This window comes from Aulostomus chinensis, chromosome 1 (genome assembly GCF_037954235.1).
Source record: "Aulostomus chinensis isolate RoL2024-O1b breed Wild chromosome 1, RoL_Achi_v1.0, whole genome shotgun sequence".
Taxonomy (NCBI): Eukaryota; Metazoa; Chordata; class Actinopteri; order Syngnathiformes; family Aulostomidae; genus Aulostomus; species Aulostomus chinensis.
In genome coordinates this window covers 13,371,144-13,389,265 of record NC_141320.1, presented here as the reverse complement: position 1 = coordinate 13,389,265, position 18,122 = coordinate 13,371,144, and the positions used below count along the sequence as shown (strand labels likewise).

The 18,122-nt window shown below is 45.3% G+C and overlaps 1 protein-coding gene and 2 non-coding genes across 3 annotated transcripts; all 3 read left to right on the top strand.

The window, feature by feature from the left end:
- Window positions 1-845: 845 nt before the first annotated feature.
- trnae-cuc (transfer RNA glutamic acid (anticodon CUC)) lies at window positions 846-917 on the top strand. The gene has a single exon. It is a non-coding gene; the product is annotated as a tRNA-Glu (tRNA).
- A 3,284-nt stretch (window positions 918-4,201) lies between these two features.
- trnas-uga (transfer RNA serine (anticodon UGA)) lies at window positions 4,202-4,283 on the top strand. The gene has a single exon. It is a non-coding gene; the product is annotated as a tRNA-Ser (tRNA).
- An 11,857-nt stretch (window positions 4,284-16,140) lies between these two features.
- LOC147270432 (E3 SUMO-protein ligase ZBED1-like) lies at window positions 16,141-17,933 on the top strand. Its single transcript, XM_086205188.1, has 5 exons — window positions 16,141-16,483; window positions 16,614-16,831; window positions 16,948-17,193; window positions 17,349-17,555; window positions 17,769-17,933. The coding sequence occupies exons 1-5, from the start codon at window positions 16,141-16,143 to the stop codon at window positions 17,931-17,933; spliced, it is 1,179 nt and encodes a 392-aa protein (XP_086061314.1).
- Window positions 17,934-18,122: the final 189 nt, after the last annotated feature.

Sequence of the window (18,122 nt, the reverse complement as noted above, 5' to 3'; positions counted from 1 at the left end):
TTCAGTTGAGGGCTCCTGGTTCTGTGTGAGGGGTTGAGGGTCGATATGGGATGATGAGGAAGATTTCATGTCACGATGGTCCTGCTAAAGTAACTGTGAGTCATGACATCAAACAATGTCATCAAATTACGCTTAAACTATTAAAATGGCAATAAAATCTACTGGAATCATTTTACCACAAACACTTTTATTGTGATTTTGTGAGCATCATTTTTCAAACATTATAACATAAACTTTAAAAAGGGTCCATTCACTAACACTCTTACTTGAAGGTAGTCACTGATATCAGTAAATAGCTGATAAAGATTTGTGCTCATGTTTTAATTCTCTACTCTGACCTGTGCTGAGACACTGGACCAGAGAGGAAGACCTGCTCAGCCTCCTGCATGGACCAGTTCTGCAGCTCAGTGATGACGACGAGGGATTCAGCATTGAGTTCATTTTAAACTTTTTGGAGGAAACAACTGTAAATTAACCAGCAGTTACTGGTGATGCTTCACAGTTTCCAAGCTCAAACGGCCTCCTGCTTGTTGGACTCACAATTTCCAAAAAATGTAGACATCAAAAGTCAAATCATGGTTTTGTTTGGTTTTGTGTTGTTTTGTTTTTTACTGGAGGAAAACTTCAAATTGTGATGATGTGTCTGACTTAGAAACTGAACCCCCAAAAATCAAAAAGTCTCCTTCTTCTGTGCCGTGATCTCTGAGCTGATCATGATTGATCTCATCAATAGGCTGAGGTGTCTGGTGGTCTTGGAGGACCCTCTGCATCTCAAGCTGAGACCACAGAGTCCTGTGTTCTTGAGTCATTGTCTGTAGTCTCTGTTGTTGGAGAGCTCAGTGTGGTCCCTGATGGTCTAGTGGCTAGGATTCGGCGCTCTCACCGCCGCGGCCCGGGTTCGATTCCCGGTCAGGGAATGAGATATTTAGAGGTTGAGGGAGAGGTGATCAGGTGGTCCACATGAAGGTGGAGGTGATGAACTGTGAATCCATCATGGCTCCACTCTCACCCCCATTGTAGTGTTCTTGGTTCACTCTGCCATGGCCCCATGTTGAAGGGTGACTGTCTCATTCAGGTCCAACCCTTTGTTAGACTCTATTAAGTCACTGACTGCTGCAAGGACAAACTCTGTAAAATATATCCATGGTGAGGCCTCCCTCAGGAACTAGAACACCAAAGATGAACTGCACTTCATCCGTCAAGCTCAGTTGTGTTGGTGATCTATGAAGTACTGCCTTCAGAAAGGCACCAAGGATGTCCTGTTGGTCCTCACTGTCCAGGTAGACAGGCTCAGGAAGAGGATCACACAACTAAAATACAGTACAAATAAATACATCCATCCATCCATTGTCTTCCGCTTATTCCTACACATTAAGGGTCGCGGGGGGGGGGTGGAGCCTATCCCAGCGTCAACGGGCGAGAGGCAAGGTTCACCCTGGACAGGTCGCCAGTCCATCGCAGGGCCAACATAGAGAGACGAACAACCATTCACACTCACATTCATACCTACGGTCAATTTAGAGTAGTCAAAGTACAAATACATATTTATTTTTAAGAATCAGTGTATTACAAGTACTTTCAGGAAAAAACTAACCAAAATGTTCTTAAAAAAACAAAACCAAAATGTTGTTAAAAAAAACAAAACAAAAATGTTCTTAAAGAAACAAAACAAAAATGTTCTTAGCAAAAACCTCTTCACCGTGTGTGTACCGCACATCTGTAAAGTGAGTGTGTGAGAGTGTGTGAGCGTAAGTGTGTAACAGTCAGTGAGCGTGACAAGAACTCCTGAAACGCTTCATCAAAGTGCTTTCAAATCTTGTTCAACTGCAACATCGTCCATTCAAACCTGACCTCATCGGTTTGGCATTGTGAAGTTTGTCACTTCAAATCTTCATTCAAGACAATTTCACCTTTAATGCGTGGACTTTGGGGGACAGTTGAAGTCCATCCAGATCCAAGAGAAGTTTTTGAAACACTTCAGAAGTGTAGCACAGTCGTGGGGGACATGCAAGGTTGAGGGCACCCATCAGTCCCATTAGCAGTGCACAGGCCTGGGCAGCATTCCTGCATGTTGGCAAAGTCAGAGTAGTCAAAAAAGTACATCCAACTCTGTAGCGCCACCTACGTAGAATACCAATGTTTGAGATCCTGCTTGTTCAGCATGAATGTTCCAGCAGTGGTCACCTACCTGTGTACTTTCCAACAGTCACCAGTCGCTCTTGGTGCCACCCCTGCTTGCACCAGTGTCTCCAACAGTGTCTCCAACAGTGTCTCAGCAGCGCCCGTGATCTTAGCAGGACTGATGAGCCTGTGGTTCAGGAACAGGTCCTTTCTAATTGTGCAGATGAGGTTTCTGTTCCAAAGCCTGGACCGTATGTTTTCATGATCTCTTTCAAAATAGTCATCAGGTATTTCCTCCCCACGTGTGGTTGCTCTCACATGAATGCTTCATCACCAGTCACCAGTCCACTGTGTGTTCATGGCAGCATTGAGCAGCAGTCAGACAACAGTTCTTAGATGCTCCATGAGTTTGGCTGAAAGTTCCCGATCCATGAACCCGTCTTCATGATCCAGGTATGGTCCTGCACACCCTGAAGCTTCCTCTGGTGGAGATTCCAGCTGCCTGGCCTCCATCTCTGAATACACTCGCTGGCCCTCAGCTTGTTTTGTTCCATACAGTCAAAGAGAAGCAGAAATAACAACACCATTGAACAGAGGTCAAACAGCCAGAGCAGCTCAAAGGCAGGGTTGGGGTTCCTCACCCCTCCTCCCCTAAAACAGAAGGCACGTGGTCAATCTGGGTGTTTGAAAGCAAAGGTCATGGGCTAGAAGTTTTAGTGGTTTACTCAATCAAATATTTATTTGTTAATGATATGATCATACAGAGAGGCTCACCGGACTTTTCCTCAACAAAAAAAGGTTTCAAATGTTGAAAAGCACACTAGTAATTTATCATCGCATCAGTTAAAGACAACAATACATAAAGAAATTGCTTACCGTTGCAATCGGCCATTTTCCAAAAAACAAAGACTTCTCTCCTGGTGAAAAGAAAAGAAGAGTCGTACGGTCCTCTGAGGTCCTGTTGTGTCTTTTGGTCAGAGACAAAGTGTGTGCCAAGTCGGCTGTGATGAATCTCCCAGTAAACCAGGGGTTGGGTTCCCCACACCTTCCTCCCCTCAAACAGAAGGCCAGACGTGTGACTTGGAACACCAAACAGGACCAATGGTCTGTGTGAGGCTTGAGGGAGGACATGTCTGTCTTCTTGCAGTAGTTACTTTCCCTGGTGAGTAGTTACTTTCAGAGTGGAGGAACTCAGGTACTATCTCAGTTACATTTTGGCAGAAGTAACTAGTAACTATAACTACCTACTTTTGCAAAGTCCCGTGCCAGACACTGAACATGAGACACTTGCGGTCTCTTGGTGTGACAATCAGCCGCTCTGTGACAGCAGTGGAGACACCAGCAGACAGGGCGGAACCAACTGGAGCAGAGGAGGAGGAAGTAGCCCCACAAGAGCCCTCCCTCCCTCTCATTCTTTCTCTCTCTCTCTCTCTTTTGTCTTTTCTTCTATTTATTTGCCTTCTGCTGTCTGTCCTTTCCTGCTCTCGTTTAAAAACCAACCACAGCAGACGTCCGTTCCCATGATGAAAATTAATATAAAAGATAGATTTGTTTTCCTCTTAAGTTTAGAAGCTTTTCCAGATTCATGAAAAGATCATCAATCAGTGTCGTATTTCAGACAGACTTCTGGTCCGTGAGGACGAGGAATCCAGGACAGATCCACAGAACTCCAACTGCCATCTTTGATGATTCCTTCTCAGTCTGTAGGGTGGAGAGATCCTCCTGAGTCAACGAGCCCTTTTAGGATCCACCTCCATTTATGGATGGAATTTATACAGCATCCACTCACCAGTGGAGTCTGATATTCAACAATAAAGATTCCCAAGTCACCGTCCAACACTGGCTGGAGCAGCAGAGCTGGCAAAATGTCATCTTTTCTGTCATTGTTTCAAAATGTCCTCACTAAGATGGTTATTAATTCCTCATTCTCAGCTGCTACAGCCTTTAAAGAAAACCTTTGACTGGTGGCTCTAACAAAGATCAGATGTTGTCTCCTCTAGAACATCAAAATGATGATAATAAAGATAAGAATAAAGATAATTTGGTGAATTTCAGTCTCCTACACATGTGCGTGAATGTGGTTGTTGTGGCCGAGTGGTTAAGGCGATGGACTTGAAATCCATTGGGGTCTCCCCGCGTAGGTTCGAGTCCTGCCAACAACGTTCAACTGTTGATGGTCCATATCAGACCTCTTCCCCTACTTTGTGCTCCAGTTGTCTCCTCATCAGGCACCACAGGATCCAGGAGTCAAAGCAAATCATTAGTGACTTTAAAAATGGCCATCAAACACAAAATAAAGCTTGAAATAAGTTTCAAATTTAATTTTATGTTGACATGTTTCATCCATTTCACCACCACACTGTCCTTCATCACAGCATTTAACATCAGGACTGCTCCCAGATCAGCTCCATGATCAGAGATCAAAGACTGAAGCAGGAGATCGATGCTCAGAACCCCAAGATCAAAGACTGAATTCAGAGATCAAACACAGAATTCAGAGATCAAACACAGAATTCAGAGATCAAAGAAATAACCTATGGAGGCTACCCCCCCCCCCAACAGTTTCCATTTCAGTCAAATCAATTTTATTTTTTTAGCGCCAAATCACAACCAAAGTGATCTCATGACACTCTACAAGAAGAGCAGGTCCAGCACCTCAGTCCTTCCATCAGTTAACACCCAACAATTCTCCATCAGCAAGCACATCCATCAACAGTAGTGACTAAAACCTTCTTTTAACAGGCAGGAATGTAGAGCAGGTCCAGAATCAGTGGGGACTGATGTCTGCTTTGACCCCCTGGTGAAAGAATATGTCCTGTCTTGTCTCCTGTCTTCCTCCAGAAAGGTGGCAACCTGATAGCAAACAAACCCATCCTCTGAACTAGGAGTCTCAGTTGAGGCTCCATCTGAAACCAAAGACTTTGGATGAATGACTATCAACCTCCATTCTTTGTTGGACTAAACATTCATTAGTTAGCAGTTAGCTAAGCTACCTGTGGTCAAACCTGCAGCTGATGGAACACAGTAAGAGCAGGCTAGCTAACATTCAGGTTTGATTTATGAATGGAAAGAACCAGAGACAAATAGAATGACATCATCAAGACAAAACCTGGTGCTTACAAAGGTGAGGTGAACAATTTTAACAGTCAATCCCAAATTTAGGCCTGAAGTTAGAAAATAATATTAGCTAGTTAGCAATGTTAGCGTATTCTGCCCAAGTAGAAGACATGATTTGTTTATCTGGATGAAATAAAAATGGATGAAAACGTCCAGAACATCCCTCCCAAATCTGATTTCTTCAACTGAAAGAACGCTAACATTTCTAGATTCATTCCCTCCAGTAAGGTCTCATTTCCAGCTCTGCTCTCCTCCACTACTGTTCAGTGTAGTATTTATTTTACTGACTACTTCATTGACAGGTGGTAAAACTGTCTGGTGTTTCCTGAACTTAACTGAGTGCTGCTCAGTAAAGTTGCCATGACTTGAGATTCTCTTCCTGCTGGGTCCACTTCAACATTCTTATCCTTCCTATCACTGGAGATAAAGTATCAGTCAGGGCTGTACTTGATTAGTACTGCATATAGTACACATCAGTCACTGCCATTACACAGTGGAATGGTAGTTGAAGTACTGTTTAGCAGCAAGCTGAAAACTGTTGTGGTCTTTGACAGTTCTCTTGTTTCTGAATGAAAATCCTGTGAAGGAGAATCATGGAGACATCCTAAAAATGGCTGAGGTCTCTGAGCTGCAGCAGGTCTGAGCTGCTTTTGATGCCCAGATGATGAGGAGGCAGTGAATGGTGGGTTTGGTGGAGCTGGAAAAAGGCTGCAGGTGGGGAGGGGTCTGCTGGTGTCAGGACCTGAGTCGTTGGGTCACAGTCCAAATCCATCTTTGTCATCATGACAGCTGGACTGCCACAACATTCTGAGGATGATAGTGGCCTGGGTCTGTCCCTGACTCAAGATGTTTTGTGTCTGACCTGAGCAACAGACTGCAACGTGGTAAGTACAGCCTCAAGATTTGCACAATAGAAGTCAATTGTCTCCCTCCTTTAATCCACTCTCAGGTATCCACTATACATTACAGGAGAGTTTGATGGCCTTCTGCTGGGTGACAGGGGTTCCCCATGCCAACACAGGCTGCTGACCCCTTACCCGCACCCTGAACCAGGCCCCCAACAGAACTTCAACTGGGCTCACTGCAGGACCAGAGGTGGAGATGACCACAGGCCTGCTAAAAGCCCGTTTCCAGTGCCTACGTCACCTCAGGGTGTCCCCTGAGAGGGCCTGTGATATTCTTGTGGCAGGTGTTCTTCATAACATTGCCACTATGAGAGGAGAGCAACACCCTGCCCTACAAATGGAAGAGCCTGATGACGACCCCATCCACCTGCCAGCTATCCAGGACAGCAGAGCCGTCAGAGACACCATATGTCAGAATCACTTTGGCATTTAATTAGCAATCATCCTCCCCACCACAGTCCAATAAAGGAACAATACACATTTCATTTGGTCTTCTTTATTTCCTAGCAATAAAAAAGCTCGTTCAGTTCACATTCCACTAGTTAACATTTTCACCTGGAGCCATGCACCCCCCTCTAACTTGGGCTCCAGTCGTTCTGTTTCCAGATCTGCTTTCCTAATCTGGCGGTCCAAGGACTGCATTTCTTTGTCACTTTTTTACATTTTTCTCAGCAGGTGGACTCTGTAAAGTTCCTTTACTGGTAACTGAGAACATGAGGATTAGACAGTTGGACATGAATCTGTTGACTGAACATCTCACTGTGTCAGTGTGTGCACTGGAGGTCGAGGGACCCTCCTGCCCAGCCATGCTCTGTTAAAGAGGACAAGACTGTCTTCATACTTCAGTGTAGGCTGATGTCTCTATATCCCACCAGAATGGTAAGAAATATGAATGGAGGAAGAATCAGGAATGTATCAAGATGTGACTTCTACAGGCCTTTCTGGGTCCCCCACTGTAAAGGCAGCAGACAGCGTTTGTCCATCCTCTTCGTCCTGGAGGAGAGATGTTTCAGTGACTTGAAATAACATTGAGAAAATCTTTGAAGAATTTACTGACAGTGACTGTGTCTGTTGTGACAAGGCAAATGGCACCAGCAGAATCTGTTGGGAAATAAAGTCATGGGTGCATATATATATACATATAAATATACATATATATATATATATATATATATATATATATATATATATATATATATATATAAAAAATACATATATAGATATATAGATAGATATATAGATATACATATATATATAAATATACATATATATATACATACATATATATATACATACATACATATATATACATACATATATAAATATATATATATATATAAATATACATATATAGATATATAGATAGATATATAGATATACATATATATAAATATACATATATATATACATACATATATATACATACATACATATATATACATACGTATATAAATACATATATATACATACATACATACATACATACATACATACATACATACATACATACATACATACATACATATATATATATATATATATATATATATATATATATATATATCGAGCCATATTACATTTTATGAAGGCACTGGTGTCTTGGGGGTTGGGTTCTAAGGATGAACTCCCTCAGCCACTGGCCTTCCTAAACTCTGGCTCCTGTGCCTCTGTTAGAGGTGGTGGTGCTGGACCACCACCCGTTTTACGGGCGTCTGCCTTCTTTCTGTTGGCTGAGCAGAAGTCTGTGTTTGTTTAAATAGGCTGACTTATTTAACAGGACATGATATTGATGAAGACATTTGTGTATGAAACCATCATTGTGTTGGTGATCAAACAACTATTGTACAGTCAAACAGCCACTTAATATTTACTTTACAATGCAGAACCTGGGGTACCCCTGAGGTGGTCTGACCTGTTTGAATCATGTTTTTATGCTTCATTTTCAGTTGCTGCCAAGTGTGTTTCTCCCCCGCAGTATTGCATCTAAATGATGTAAATTAATGCACTACCATGTAAGCAGCTTCCTCCGTAATAATCATGATTGCTAAGGACTACATTTAAACTCACGCATTGACCGAGCAGCAATGTTCCTCCACACCATCTCTCTCTCTTTTGCAGCTGCAGCGGTGTTGCACTTCTTTTTTTAACGCGTGTTGGAACTCTTCACATGATCGCATCAAGATTTCCAACTGCACTGACGTGAAAAACAAAGCTCTCCTCTTCTCCGTCGCCATGGTGACTCGGTGGATCGGGGCTCTATTTATGCTGGCTTTTTAGAGTTGTCGTGATCGCGCTTTACCCCAGGTGGACCTACTCAGAGTTGATCAAACTGATTCAAATCCGCTGTTCTGAAACCAAAAACTCAGAGTTTTCTATCTCAGGGTAGATCAACTCAGAGATCAGGATGAAACTCAGGGTTTGATGAACCTGCTTTGTGAAACGGGCCCCTCAAGTCCCAGTCTTCAAGAGTTTCTCCCCAAACTGTCAACCTGCTGTGACTCATAGGACAGCCGACACACAAACACCTGTTAAAATGACTCAACATTTCAAATGCTTTTATTGTGAAGCCCTGGATGGAACACATTCCCATGAAAATGCTTCTTTTATTGTGAGGCTTGGCCTCCAAATAGTCCACACATTCAACTCTGATGTCATCAGATCAGAAGGTGGCAGTGTTGTGTCTGTTTGTGTGTCTCTGGTTCCTCTTCCTGCCTCTGCTGTCTTCTTTCAGGTCTTCTTGATGGTCCGGCTTCTTCTCCTCCATCGAGGGGTTGCTCTCACCGAGTGGAAGCCTTGTAAACCTGGTGATTCCAAGATGGCTGCTGCGTTCATTCCTCGTTACTGTTATGGTGTTGATTCACTCCACGCCCACATTGTTGTGCTGATTAGAGAAAAAGGTTATGTTTCCATCCAAGTGTCCTGCACAACTCTCAGCAAGTAACTTAACATAAGAGGTAACTTGGTGTGCAGAGTAGAAAATACTTGAAGTGAGAAAATACTTGAAGTGGGAAGACTGAGAATACTTCAATATGTGAGCCTGTGTACTTGAGCTTTGGCCTTGTTTCAGTGTCAGGAACCAATCAGAGCAGCCTCCTCCTGACTAAACAGCTCTACTCATCAAGCCCCTGACCCCAGACTCTTCTTGGTGAACTGATCAGAGATCAGATTAGTAGAGAAGCAGTGACACAAAGGGAAACTTCCTCATTCCCTGAACGCAGCTTCATCAAACAGAGCAATGCTAACTGTTCACCTGCAGTGTTGTTCAAGAGGGGTGGAGAGAGCAGGGAGGAAGAGAGGTGGAGAGAAGAGCACGGGGTCTCCATCCAGGGATCTGCTGTTATTTTCTCAGCCCCCCTTCTCCCTTCCTTCCTGCTCACACACTTTGTCACGTGGACACGTGTTATTTGTAAATGGAAAGCTGCCAGAGTTCAACAGGGCTGAGTTTTCTCTCCAGTTTGACGGCCAAATTTGGTCAAATAATTGGAGATGAAGAGGAAGAGAGCTTTGTATCGTCCACGTTTGTGAGGAAGATCTTTTCATGCCACTCTTCATTTCTTTTGTTTTTGAAAGAAAGATATGGTCAGTTCCAAAAATTGGATCATTGTGATTGACAGGACCAGGCTCAGACACAGGACAGAAGCAGGGTTCACGGCAAGGGACGTTGATGTTCTTGTACTCCGAGCAGAGAAACCAAACGGCTGCAAACGTATCCACTAAATCTAGACTATCGGATAAAACTTTCAAAAACTCTCAGAGGCTGAAGAACACAAGACAGGCACGGCTGCATTAACAAGGTAGAGGCTGTGGCAGGAACTGTGGATCAACGGGCTGGAGTGAGCACACAAGGACGAGACAGGAGTGAAGGGTGGATGAGGCGTCATGAAGCCTGTGGACGCCATGACACTGTGTTACTGTCACTGAATACTGACACCTGCTGGACTGTAAACTTCCCTGCAGGCTTGACCGACTGAACTGACACTGATTTGATGACCCGTGAACACAATGAGATCATTGAAGTCTTTGCGTTCCTACTGGATCGTTCCATGTCTTTGAACAATGGGACCATGATGTGAAAGTCTCAGTGAAAGTGATGGGAATGAGGACGCTTTGTTTTTACAAATTTTTATTAAAAAAAGAAGTTTTTCCAACGTTTTCAAATCAAGTCTGTTGGGTTTCTTGAAGCGATTTCTCCTGCCGTGGAGCTCCAACAGACGCGCGAACCAGAGGGAGGAAAACACGGCGTTTCACTGCTTTACATTTAGAACCTCACGCCAAGCCGGAGAAGCAGGTCCTGAATCAGTCACGTGGTCACTGCCGGCTGAAGAGGCTTTGGACGTCACCACATACGTCATCAATACGCGCTTCACAAAACGACAAGAAGACGCGGGAAGCTTTGAACACAACAAGGAAAGAAGGAGAAGTCCGTGAACCCCCGGCCTCGGTCTTTGTCTCCTGAAGGCTGAGTGGCGCCGGTAGAACCTCAACATGTGCGCCGCGCAGCTGCTGCGGGTGTCGGTCCAGGAGCGGATCCTCGCCGCCGCTGAAGACTTCCTGCTGCAGCTGGGAGAAGGAGACTCAGCGGCTGGAGTCCCGGTGCTGAGAGCGCTGCTCACCGAGCGGCTGGCGGCGGCCGCGGAGCAGATCGTGGCTCTGCTGGAGGAAACCGTGGCGGAGTACGAGCGGGAGAACCGCCGGCAGAGGTTGCTGCTCGATGCCGTGCTGAAGCCCCGAGTCAGGCTGGACAGAGCAGGTGAGTCCCCCGGACCTGCTGGGCCCCTCATTCCTGGGTCCTGTTAAGAAGCCCTGCCTTAACAATCAGTAGCAGCGTGTTACCATTGAACTGAACCACAACAACACCTCGCCTGAATGACGTTCACACTGGATCACCAACTGCTGCTAACTTGTGGACCAGAATGTGAACCAGGCTCCTGCTGCATTGTTACCAACATAAAGGGAAGTTTTAGGAACTCAGGAAACAAAGTCGACCTGAAACAATTGGTTTATTTCCTGTTGTTACTGATTTAATTTAAAACCTCCAAAGAAATGCATACAACATGACAATTAACACCTCAACATCAAAACAGTCAGCGCACACACACACACACACACACACACACACGTGTCAGCAGTCTCTCTGTCTCCTGCAGCAAGTCACATGATATCCAAATGAGTCCCATCAGAATGAACCAATGTTACAGCAGCTTTAGGGGACAAAATCCAAAGGCAAACCTCCTGCAGACACCAGTGAAGCTCTGTTGTTTCATTTCAATGCAGTTTCAGTCCAGATCAGTGAGTCCAGAGCTGCTAGCTTGACAGCTAAACACGGAGCATCACAACACTCAGCAGGACCCTGGCTGGAGTCGTTCTGCCAGCTTGAAGTGACGTCACTCATGCAGCTCTTTGAGTGTCTCAGTGGTTCAGACCTCCAGTGCTCCAACATGAACAGGAACTTTGAAGACCATCAACCATTCATCAACAGTACAGAACAATGAGAAGAGTTTCCACTTCTAAATAAAAGGCCATCACACTGTTACTACTACAATATTACAGTATTAGAGGTTTAGAAAGTTCACCAAATTAAGAGTAAAATGATATCATAGGCATTGACTCAGCTGTGGAACAACCATGAATTCTGCTCGCTATCAAGAAATCCTGGCAAAGAATGTTGGGCCATCAGTTCAAGACCTCCAGCTGAAGCGTACCTGGGTTCTGTAGCAAGACAACGATCTGAAGCACACCAGCAAGTCCACATCTGAAAGACTAAAAAAGAACAAAATGAGGGTTTTGGTGTGGCCTCGTCAAAGTCCTGACCTGAACCCTATTGAGATGCTGTAGCAGGACCTTAAAAAGGCTGTTCATGCCCGAAAACCATCCAATCTGATTGATCTTAAACAATTTAGCACAGAAGAGTGGGCCAAAATCCCACCACAGCGATGTGAAAGACTCATCGCCTCTTATCGCTAACGCTTGACTGCAGTTATTGCTGCAAAAGGTGGTTCAACCAGCTGTTAGGGTCAGGGGGGCAATCACTTATTCACATGGGCCTTTGGAGGCTCAGATGTTTTTTACCTTATTAAATGACATTGGCACCAAAAACTGCATTTTGTGTTTCCTTGTGTTTTATCTTTGTAAAATATTTAGGTTTGCTGGATCTGAAATGGATGAGCCTGACAAATGTGCAAGAAATGTCAGACATTAACTGATGAATCAACTAGCAGATGTGATCATGAATGGACAAAACCATTCAGCAGAGGGGACCTATGACCTTTGACCTTGGTGACCCAACGTTGATCCAAGCATCTGAAGCCAGCGTTTCTGTTCCCAGTTTGCTGACTGGTCGTCAGTAGCAGGACGTCTCTTTTCATTGAGTTGATTTCTGTTTCTGTCTGTTGCTCCGCTGTTTCAGAGTCACATGAAGAGATTTCTGATGTTGCTGTTTGTGTCCTGCAGATGTGGAGCAGCTGCTGGTGATTAAAGAAGAGGTTCCCCCTGAGCTGCAGGACCCAGAGCCCCCCCACATTAAAGAGGAGTGGGAGGAGCTCTGGACCAGTGAGGAGGGAGGGCAGCTTCAAGGACAGGAGGAGGCTGATATCACCACGTTCCCCTTCACTCTGGTCCCTGTGAAGAGTGAAGGAGACGAAGAGAAACCTCAGTTCCCACAGCTTCACCAGAGTCTAACTGAGGAGAACTTGAAAGAAGAGTCTCTGAGCAGGAGCCCAATTCATCCTCTGAAAACAGAAGCTGATGGAGAAGAGTGTGGAGGACCAGAACCAGAACCAGCCAGCAAGGTAGATCCAGATACACTTGTACAACCCCAGACTGACGACCAGATGTCAGACTCTTCTGAAGCTGAGACTGAAGTCAGTGAGGATGATTGGGTCAGACCTGATAACACGGCCACCTCTGAGCACAAGGAACCCTTTGGCTCAAGGAGGAATTTGCTTCAGAAACTGAGCCCAGGACAGGAAGTTACTCATTGCAGCTCAAAAGAGCAAAAAGTAAAGACTGAAAGAGAATCAGAGATCATCAGGAACGTGAACTTTGGTCCTTCTGAATCTGAGACAGAAGTCAGGAAGGATGAGCGTCCCTTTAGGTGCTCAACATGCAGTAAAGGTTTTAGAAACAGAAGGAGTTTGGATAAACACATGAGAACACACACTGGGGAGAAACCGTTCCCATGCTCAGTTTGTGGAGGAAGGTTTTCAGAAAAGGGATATCTGAAAAGACACATGAGAACACACACAGGGGAGAAACCATTCCCCTGCTCAGTTTGTGGCACAAGATTTTCAGAAAAGGGGCATCTGAAAAGACACATGAGAACGCACACTGGGGAGAAACCATTCCCATGTTCAGTTTGTGGCACAAGATTCTCAGTTAAGGAACATCTAGAATCACACATGAGAATGCACACAGGGGAGAAACCATATCCCTGCTCAGTTTGTGGCACAAGATTTTCTGAAAGGGGGCATCTGAAAAGACACATGAGAACACACACTGGGGAGAAACCATATCCCTGTTCAGTTTGTTGCAAAAGATTCTCAGTTAAGGGAGATCTGAAAACACACATGAGAACACACACTGGGGAGAAACCATTTCCCTGCTCAGTTTGTGGCAGAAAGTTTTCAGAAAAGGGATATCTGAATAGACACATGAGAACACACACTGGGGAGAAACCATTCCCCTGCTCCGTTTGTGGCACACGATTTTCAGAAAAGGGGCACCTGAAAAGACACACGAGAACTCACACTGGGGAGAAACCATATCCCTGCTCACTTTGTGGCAAAAGATTCTCAGTTCAGGGAGATCTGAAAACACACAGGAGAACTCATACTGGGGAGAAACCATTCCCCTGCTCAGTTTGTGGTAAAAGATTCTCAGAAAAGGGACATCTGAAAAGACACATGAGAACGCACACTGGGAAGAAACCACCTTTGCAAGACGTGGCTTTGAAGCGTGACAAGAGTGGGAGACGCAGGTTGACGGCCAAAAAATGAATTTATTTCATGAAAAAACACAACGATGAACCAAAATTGAACTCAGACAACAATGTGATGTGAACATCAGTCCAGTTGGTGGTGTGGGTTCATGTGTGCATGTGTGTAAGGGAGGTGGAAAGAAGAGATGTTGTCTGCTGAAAGTCGAAGTCATAATGGATGAGGAGGAAGAGAGGCTCCCGGCCAGCAAGGCGGGTTCTGTATGTAGAGAGCACCGGGCCCAGGAGCTTCAACTAGGAGGAACGAACGGCCCCCCACCCTCCAGATACCTGCTGCAACACAAGGAACAGCATGAAAGGCACCAGCCACGGGACCTTTATATCCCCCCCCCCCCCCCCCCCCACACACACACACACCCTCAAGAAAGAGGTCCGGAAGCAAGTCACGGCACCTGAAAGTACCTGAAATGCATTTTTTTTAAAAGCCAAAATGATAATGAACCAAACCCCCTCAAACCATATACATCACCCATTGTTCTGTACAGATGAGGTAAACCTATCAGGAGGTGAACCAGTGGCTCCTCCGGTGGTCCAGCATCTCTTGTCCCAAGGTACCGCATTGACCGGTGCACCCAGAAAGCAATGATGTAGGAGGCTAGGAAAAGACAAGAGGAGAACCAGAGAGAGGAAAACAGTTCACTGTCAATTTCCACACTGAAGGAACTCTAGACAACGCGTCCACCACCACTTTGTTGGTCCCCTTCACACAGGAACTATCCAGTGTGACTGCAGGAACAGAGACAAAGAGAGGAGAAAACACAGCAGGAAAGAGACAGGATGAAGCTGAAATCATGGAGCCACCATTGGATAGGAGGGTGTGAGGGCTGATCTGATTTCTCTGAGGTCACCATCAAAGATCCACTTGGCACCAAGTACTGATCTTTATATTGATGTATTGATCCCTGATCAAACACTGAATTGTCTTTGAGATGTGTGAAAATAAATGAGTGGGCGGAGTCTCTGATATCAGTGATGTCATCCAGCTGATGGAGACATATGGGACATCAGCTGGAGCCTCCGGTGAAGTACCTTTAGTTGTAGTACACATGCAGTACACGCTCAGTACTGGCTCCTACACTTCCTACTACGCTCAGGCAGGGTGCTGTGCTGCTGGGCACCACTCAAACAAATACATGGTTCCTATGGGAGGAATTGGTTGGATTTCCGGTGGATCAGGACCAGGACTGAAGTTGGTCCCTGACCATCCTGGAGGGGCGGCTGTAACACAGGATGAGTTTTCACAGTGAAGGTCTTCTTCTTCTACAGCTGAATTAAAGTGTAAACAGCCGTCTACACACCTTTAACTGTCCTTATAAACTTGTCTTTTAATAAACTTTCTGTCCTCTTTTAAAGTCGTCAGTGCTTTTGTTTCCATGTGGAGGCTCTACTTGATCACCACCCTTGTGTTTGACTATTTGGAGTGGATGTTCTCTACTAGGAGTGCCACGATAGGTCGTGCTAGAGCTGTAAAACTGTTTTGCGATAACTGATAGGTCATTTTTCTAGTCATACAATCAAGGGCACATTTCAATCTCTGAAAAAGCCATTCTTCTCTTCTTGACTGTAGTCATTTATTTTCAACACAAGATGGCGCTCTGAACTATGTAGTGGTCTGCACTCTGACCCGCGTCAGTCACCCCTCCCTTCCTGTTAATTTGTTGACATTTCAGAGCGAGCACATGGAAGATGGACACTAATTCAGACAACATTGAAATCGAAGATGCCCCCATTTCTTTTAAATCCCTTGTATGGCACCATTTCGGTTTCCCAGTTGAGAAGAAAAATGGAGAACGAGTTGCAGACAAAACAGGAACGATCTGCAAACTTTGCAAGACGATTTGCCGTACACCCTTTCTAACACGTCCAACATGCAGTCATATGCAGCGCCACCACAGAGAAATTAAATTAGCGCCTGCTACTGCAAACAGAGCATCACTCCCCAAAGGCCAGACGACGCTGACAACCAGATTTGCCCCTCAACTTCCACCATCAAGTCCAAGAGCGATGGCAATTACACGGGATATTGGCTACATGATCGCATATGGTAAGAGACCATTTTCTATTGTGGAAGATCCGTCGGTCAGGCGTTTACTCAGGAGGATGGACCTGAAATACACTGTCCCATCACGTACGCATTTTAGCACTAAAGTAGTCCCTAAAATCTATGAAGAGAGGAAGGCCAGAGTCAAACAGTCCCTTCAAGAGACAGAAAGCATCGCGATTACAACGAACGGCTGGACTTCAAGAAGCACAAAGAGCTACATCACAATCACAGCACACGGTATCAACAACGACTGGGAAATGGAAAATGTGCTCCAAACGCGTCCCATCTCCGAGTCCCACACAGGTAGGTCTGATGCAGTACTGCTGGTTAATGCAGATTATTCTTGTTTTGTGAAAATTGCTTTGTGAAGCACTTTGTTACGTTTTCCTTGACAGGTGCTATTTAAATAGTAAACGTACGTATTTACTGATAGGCGTCAACATTGTAGACGGCCCGTGGAAAGCCCTTGCTGAATGGGAACTTCAGAGGGCAAACCATGTGATCGCAATCGTCACTGACAACGCTCGCAATATGGATGTGGCTGTGCGCGAGGCGGGCTTCGAGCTCCACATCAAGTGCTTTGCACATAGCGCCAATCTGGCATCTCAGGCTGGCCTTCGTGTTGGGCCCATCAGCCGTTTACTCGGGAGAGTGAGGCGCGTGAGTACTTTTTCCACAAGAGTCCCCCTGCTGAGGCCGCGTTGGAGTCCAAACAGAAGCAGTTACAGCTGCCATCGCGCAAGCTGATCACGGATGTACCAACTCAGTGGAACTCCAGCCTGGACATGTTGGAAAGATATCTGGAGCAGCAAGCCGCCATTGGAGCAACTCTCACCAGCCCTGAGATCAAACGCAACGCCCGGGACGTCAATACCCTGGACAGAAGAGACTTCTCACTTGCTGAAGACCTGGTGAAACTCCTCAAACCCCTCAAAACTGCTACTGTGGTCATGTGTGACGAGAAGACTCCCACCGTGTCTCTTATTGTGCCACTCAAAAGCATGATCGAACAGGTAGGCCTAATTTAAATGAATACTACCACTGCTTTTTATATTGTTCTTTACCTGTTTTCCCTGTTCTTATTTTTGCTTTGTCTGTTTCAATGCTTTGTGTTCATATTGTAAGTGCTACAACTAAAGCAAATTGTTATTTATTGTTTTTCTAACAGAGCATGGCGCCACACCCAGATGATTCCCCTGCCATAGCTGAAACAAAGAGAGAAATCCTCAACAATATCTCAGAAAGATACAGTGGGGATGTGTATGACCGTCTGCTGGAGTGCACAGCGCTGGACCCCAGGTTTCGGGGTCTACCTCAGCTAAACCATGACCAGCGTGAGGCTGTCTTCCTCAGGATCCAGGAAACAGTAAATCTGGTAGGCCCATGTCTTTCTTCTTTTCATCCTCCACAATTCCTTTGTTGGTTAATCGTGTGTGTGTGTGTGTGTGTGTGTGTGTGTGTGTGTGTGTGTGTGTGTGTGTGTTTCGAGACAGTTTCAGAGTAAATGTGTGTTGAGGAGGGGGGCTTTGTTGCTTGTCTAAAGGAAGGATCATGCACTGATGCCAGTCTTTCTACTCTTAGACCACAGATGAGGAGACTAATGCCAGGGGAGCAGCTGGTGAAGATCCGCCAGATGAAGGACAGGGGGCTGGGCTGCAACTGGAAGAGCCTGCTTCCAAGAAGACAGCACTTGAAGATCTACTTGGGGACTCATTTTCTGCTGTGCCAGAAGAACTGTTCAGAGAGGGAGTAGAGAGAGAGATTGGCATGTACAGAAGAGAGGCATCCATCCCACTCACCAGTTGCCCCTTGAAGTGGTGGAAAGAGAACTGTTTTCAGTGTCCTTTGCTGTCTCGTCTTGCGAAAGCTTATCTTTCCATCCCTGCTACCTCAGTTCCAAGTGAACGTGTATTTTCTACTGCAGGGGACATCGTTACTGCCC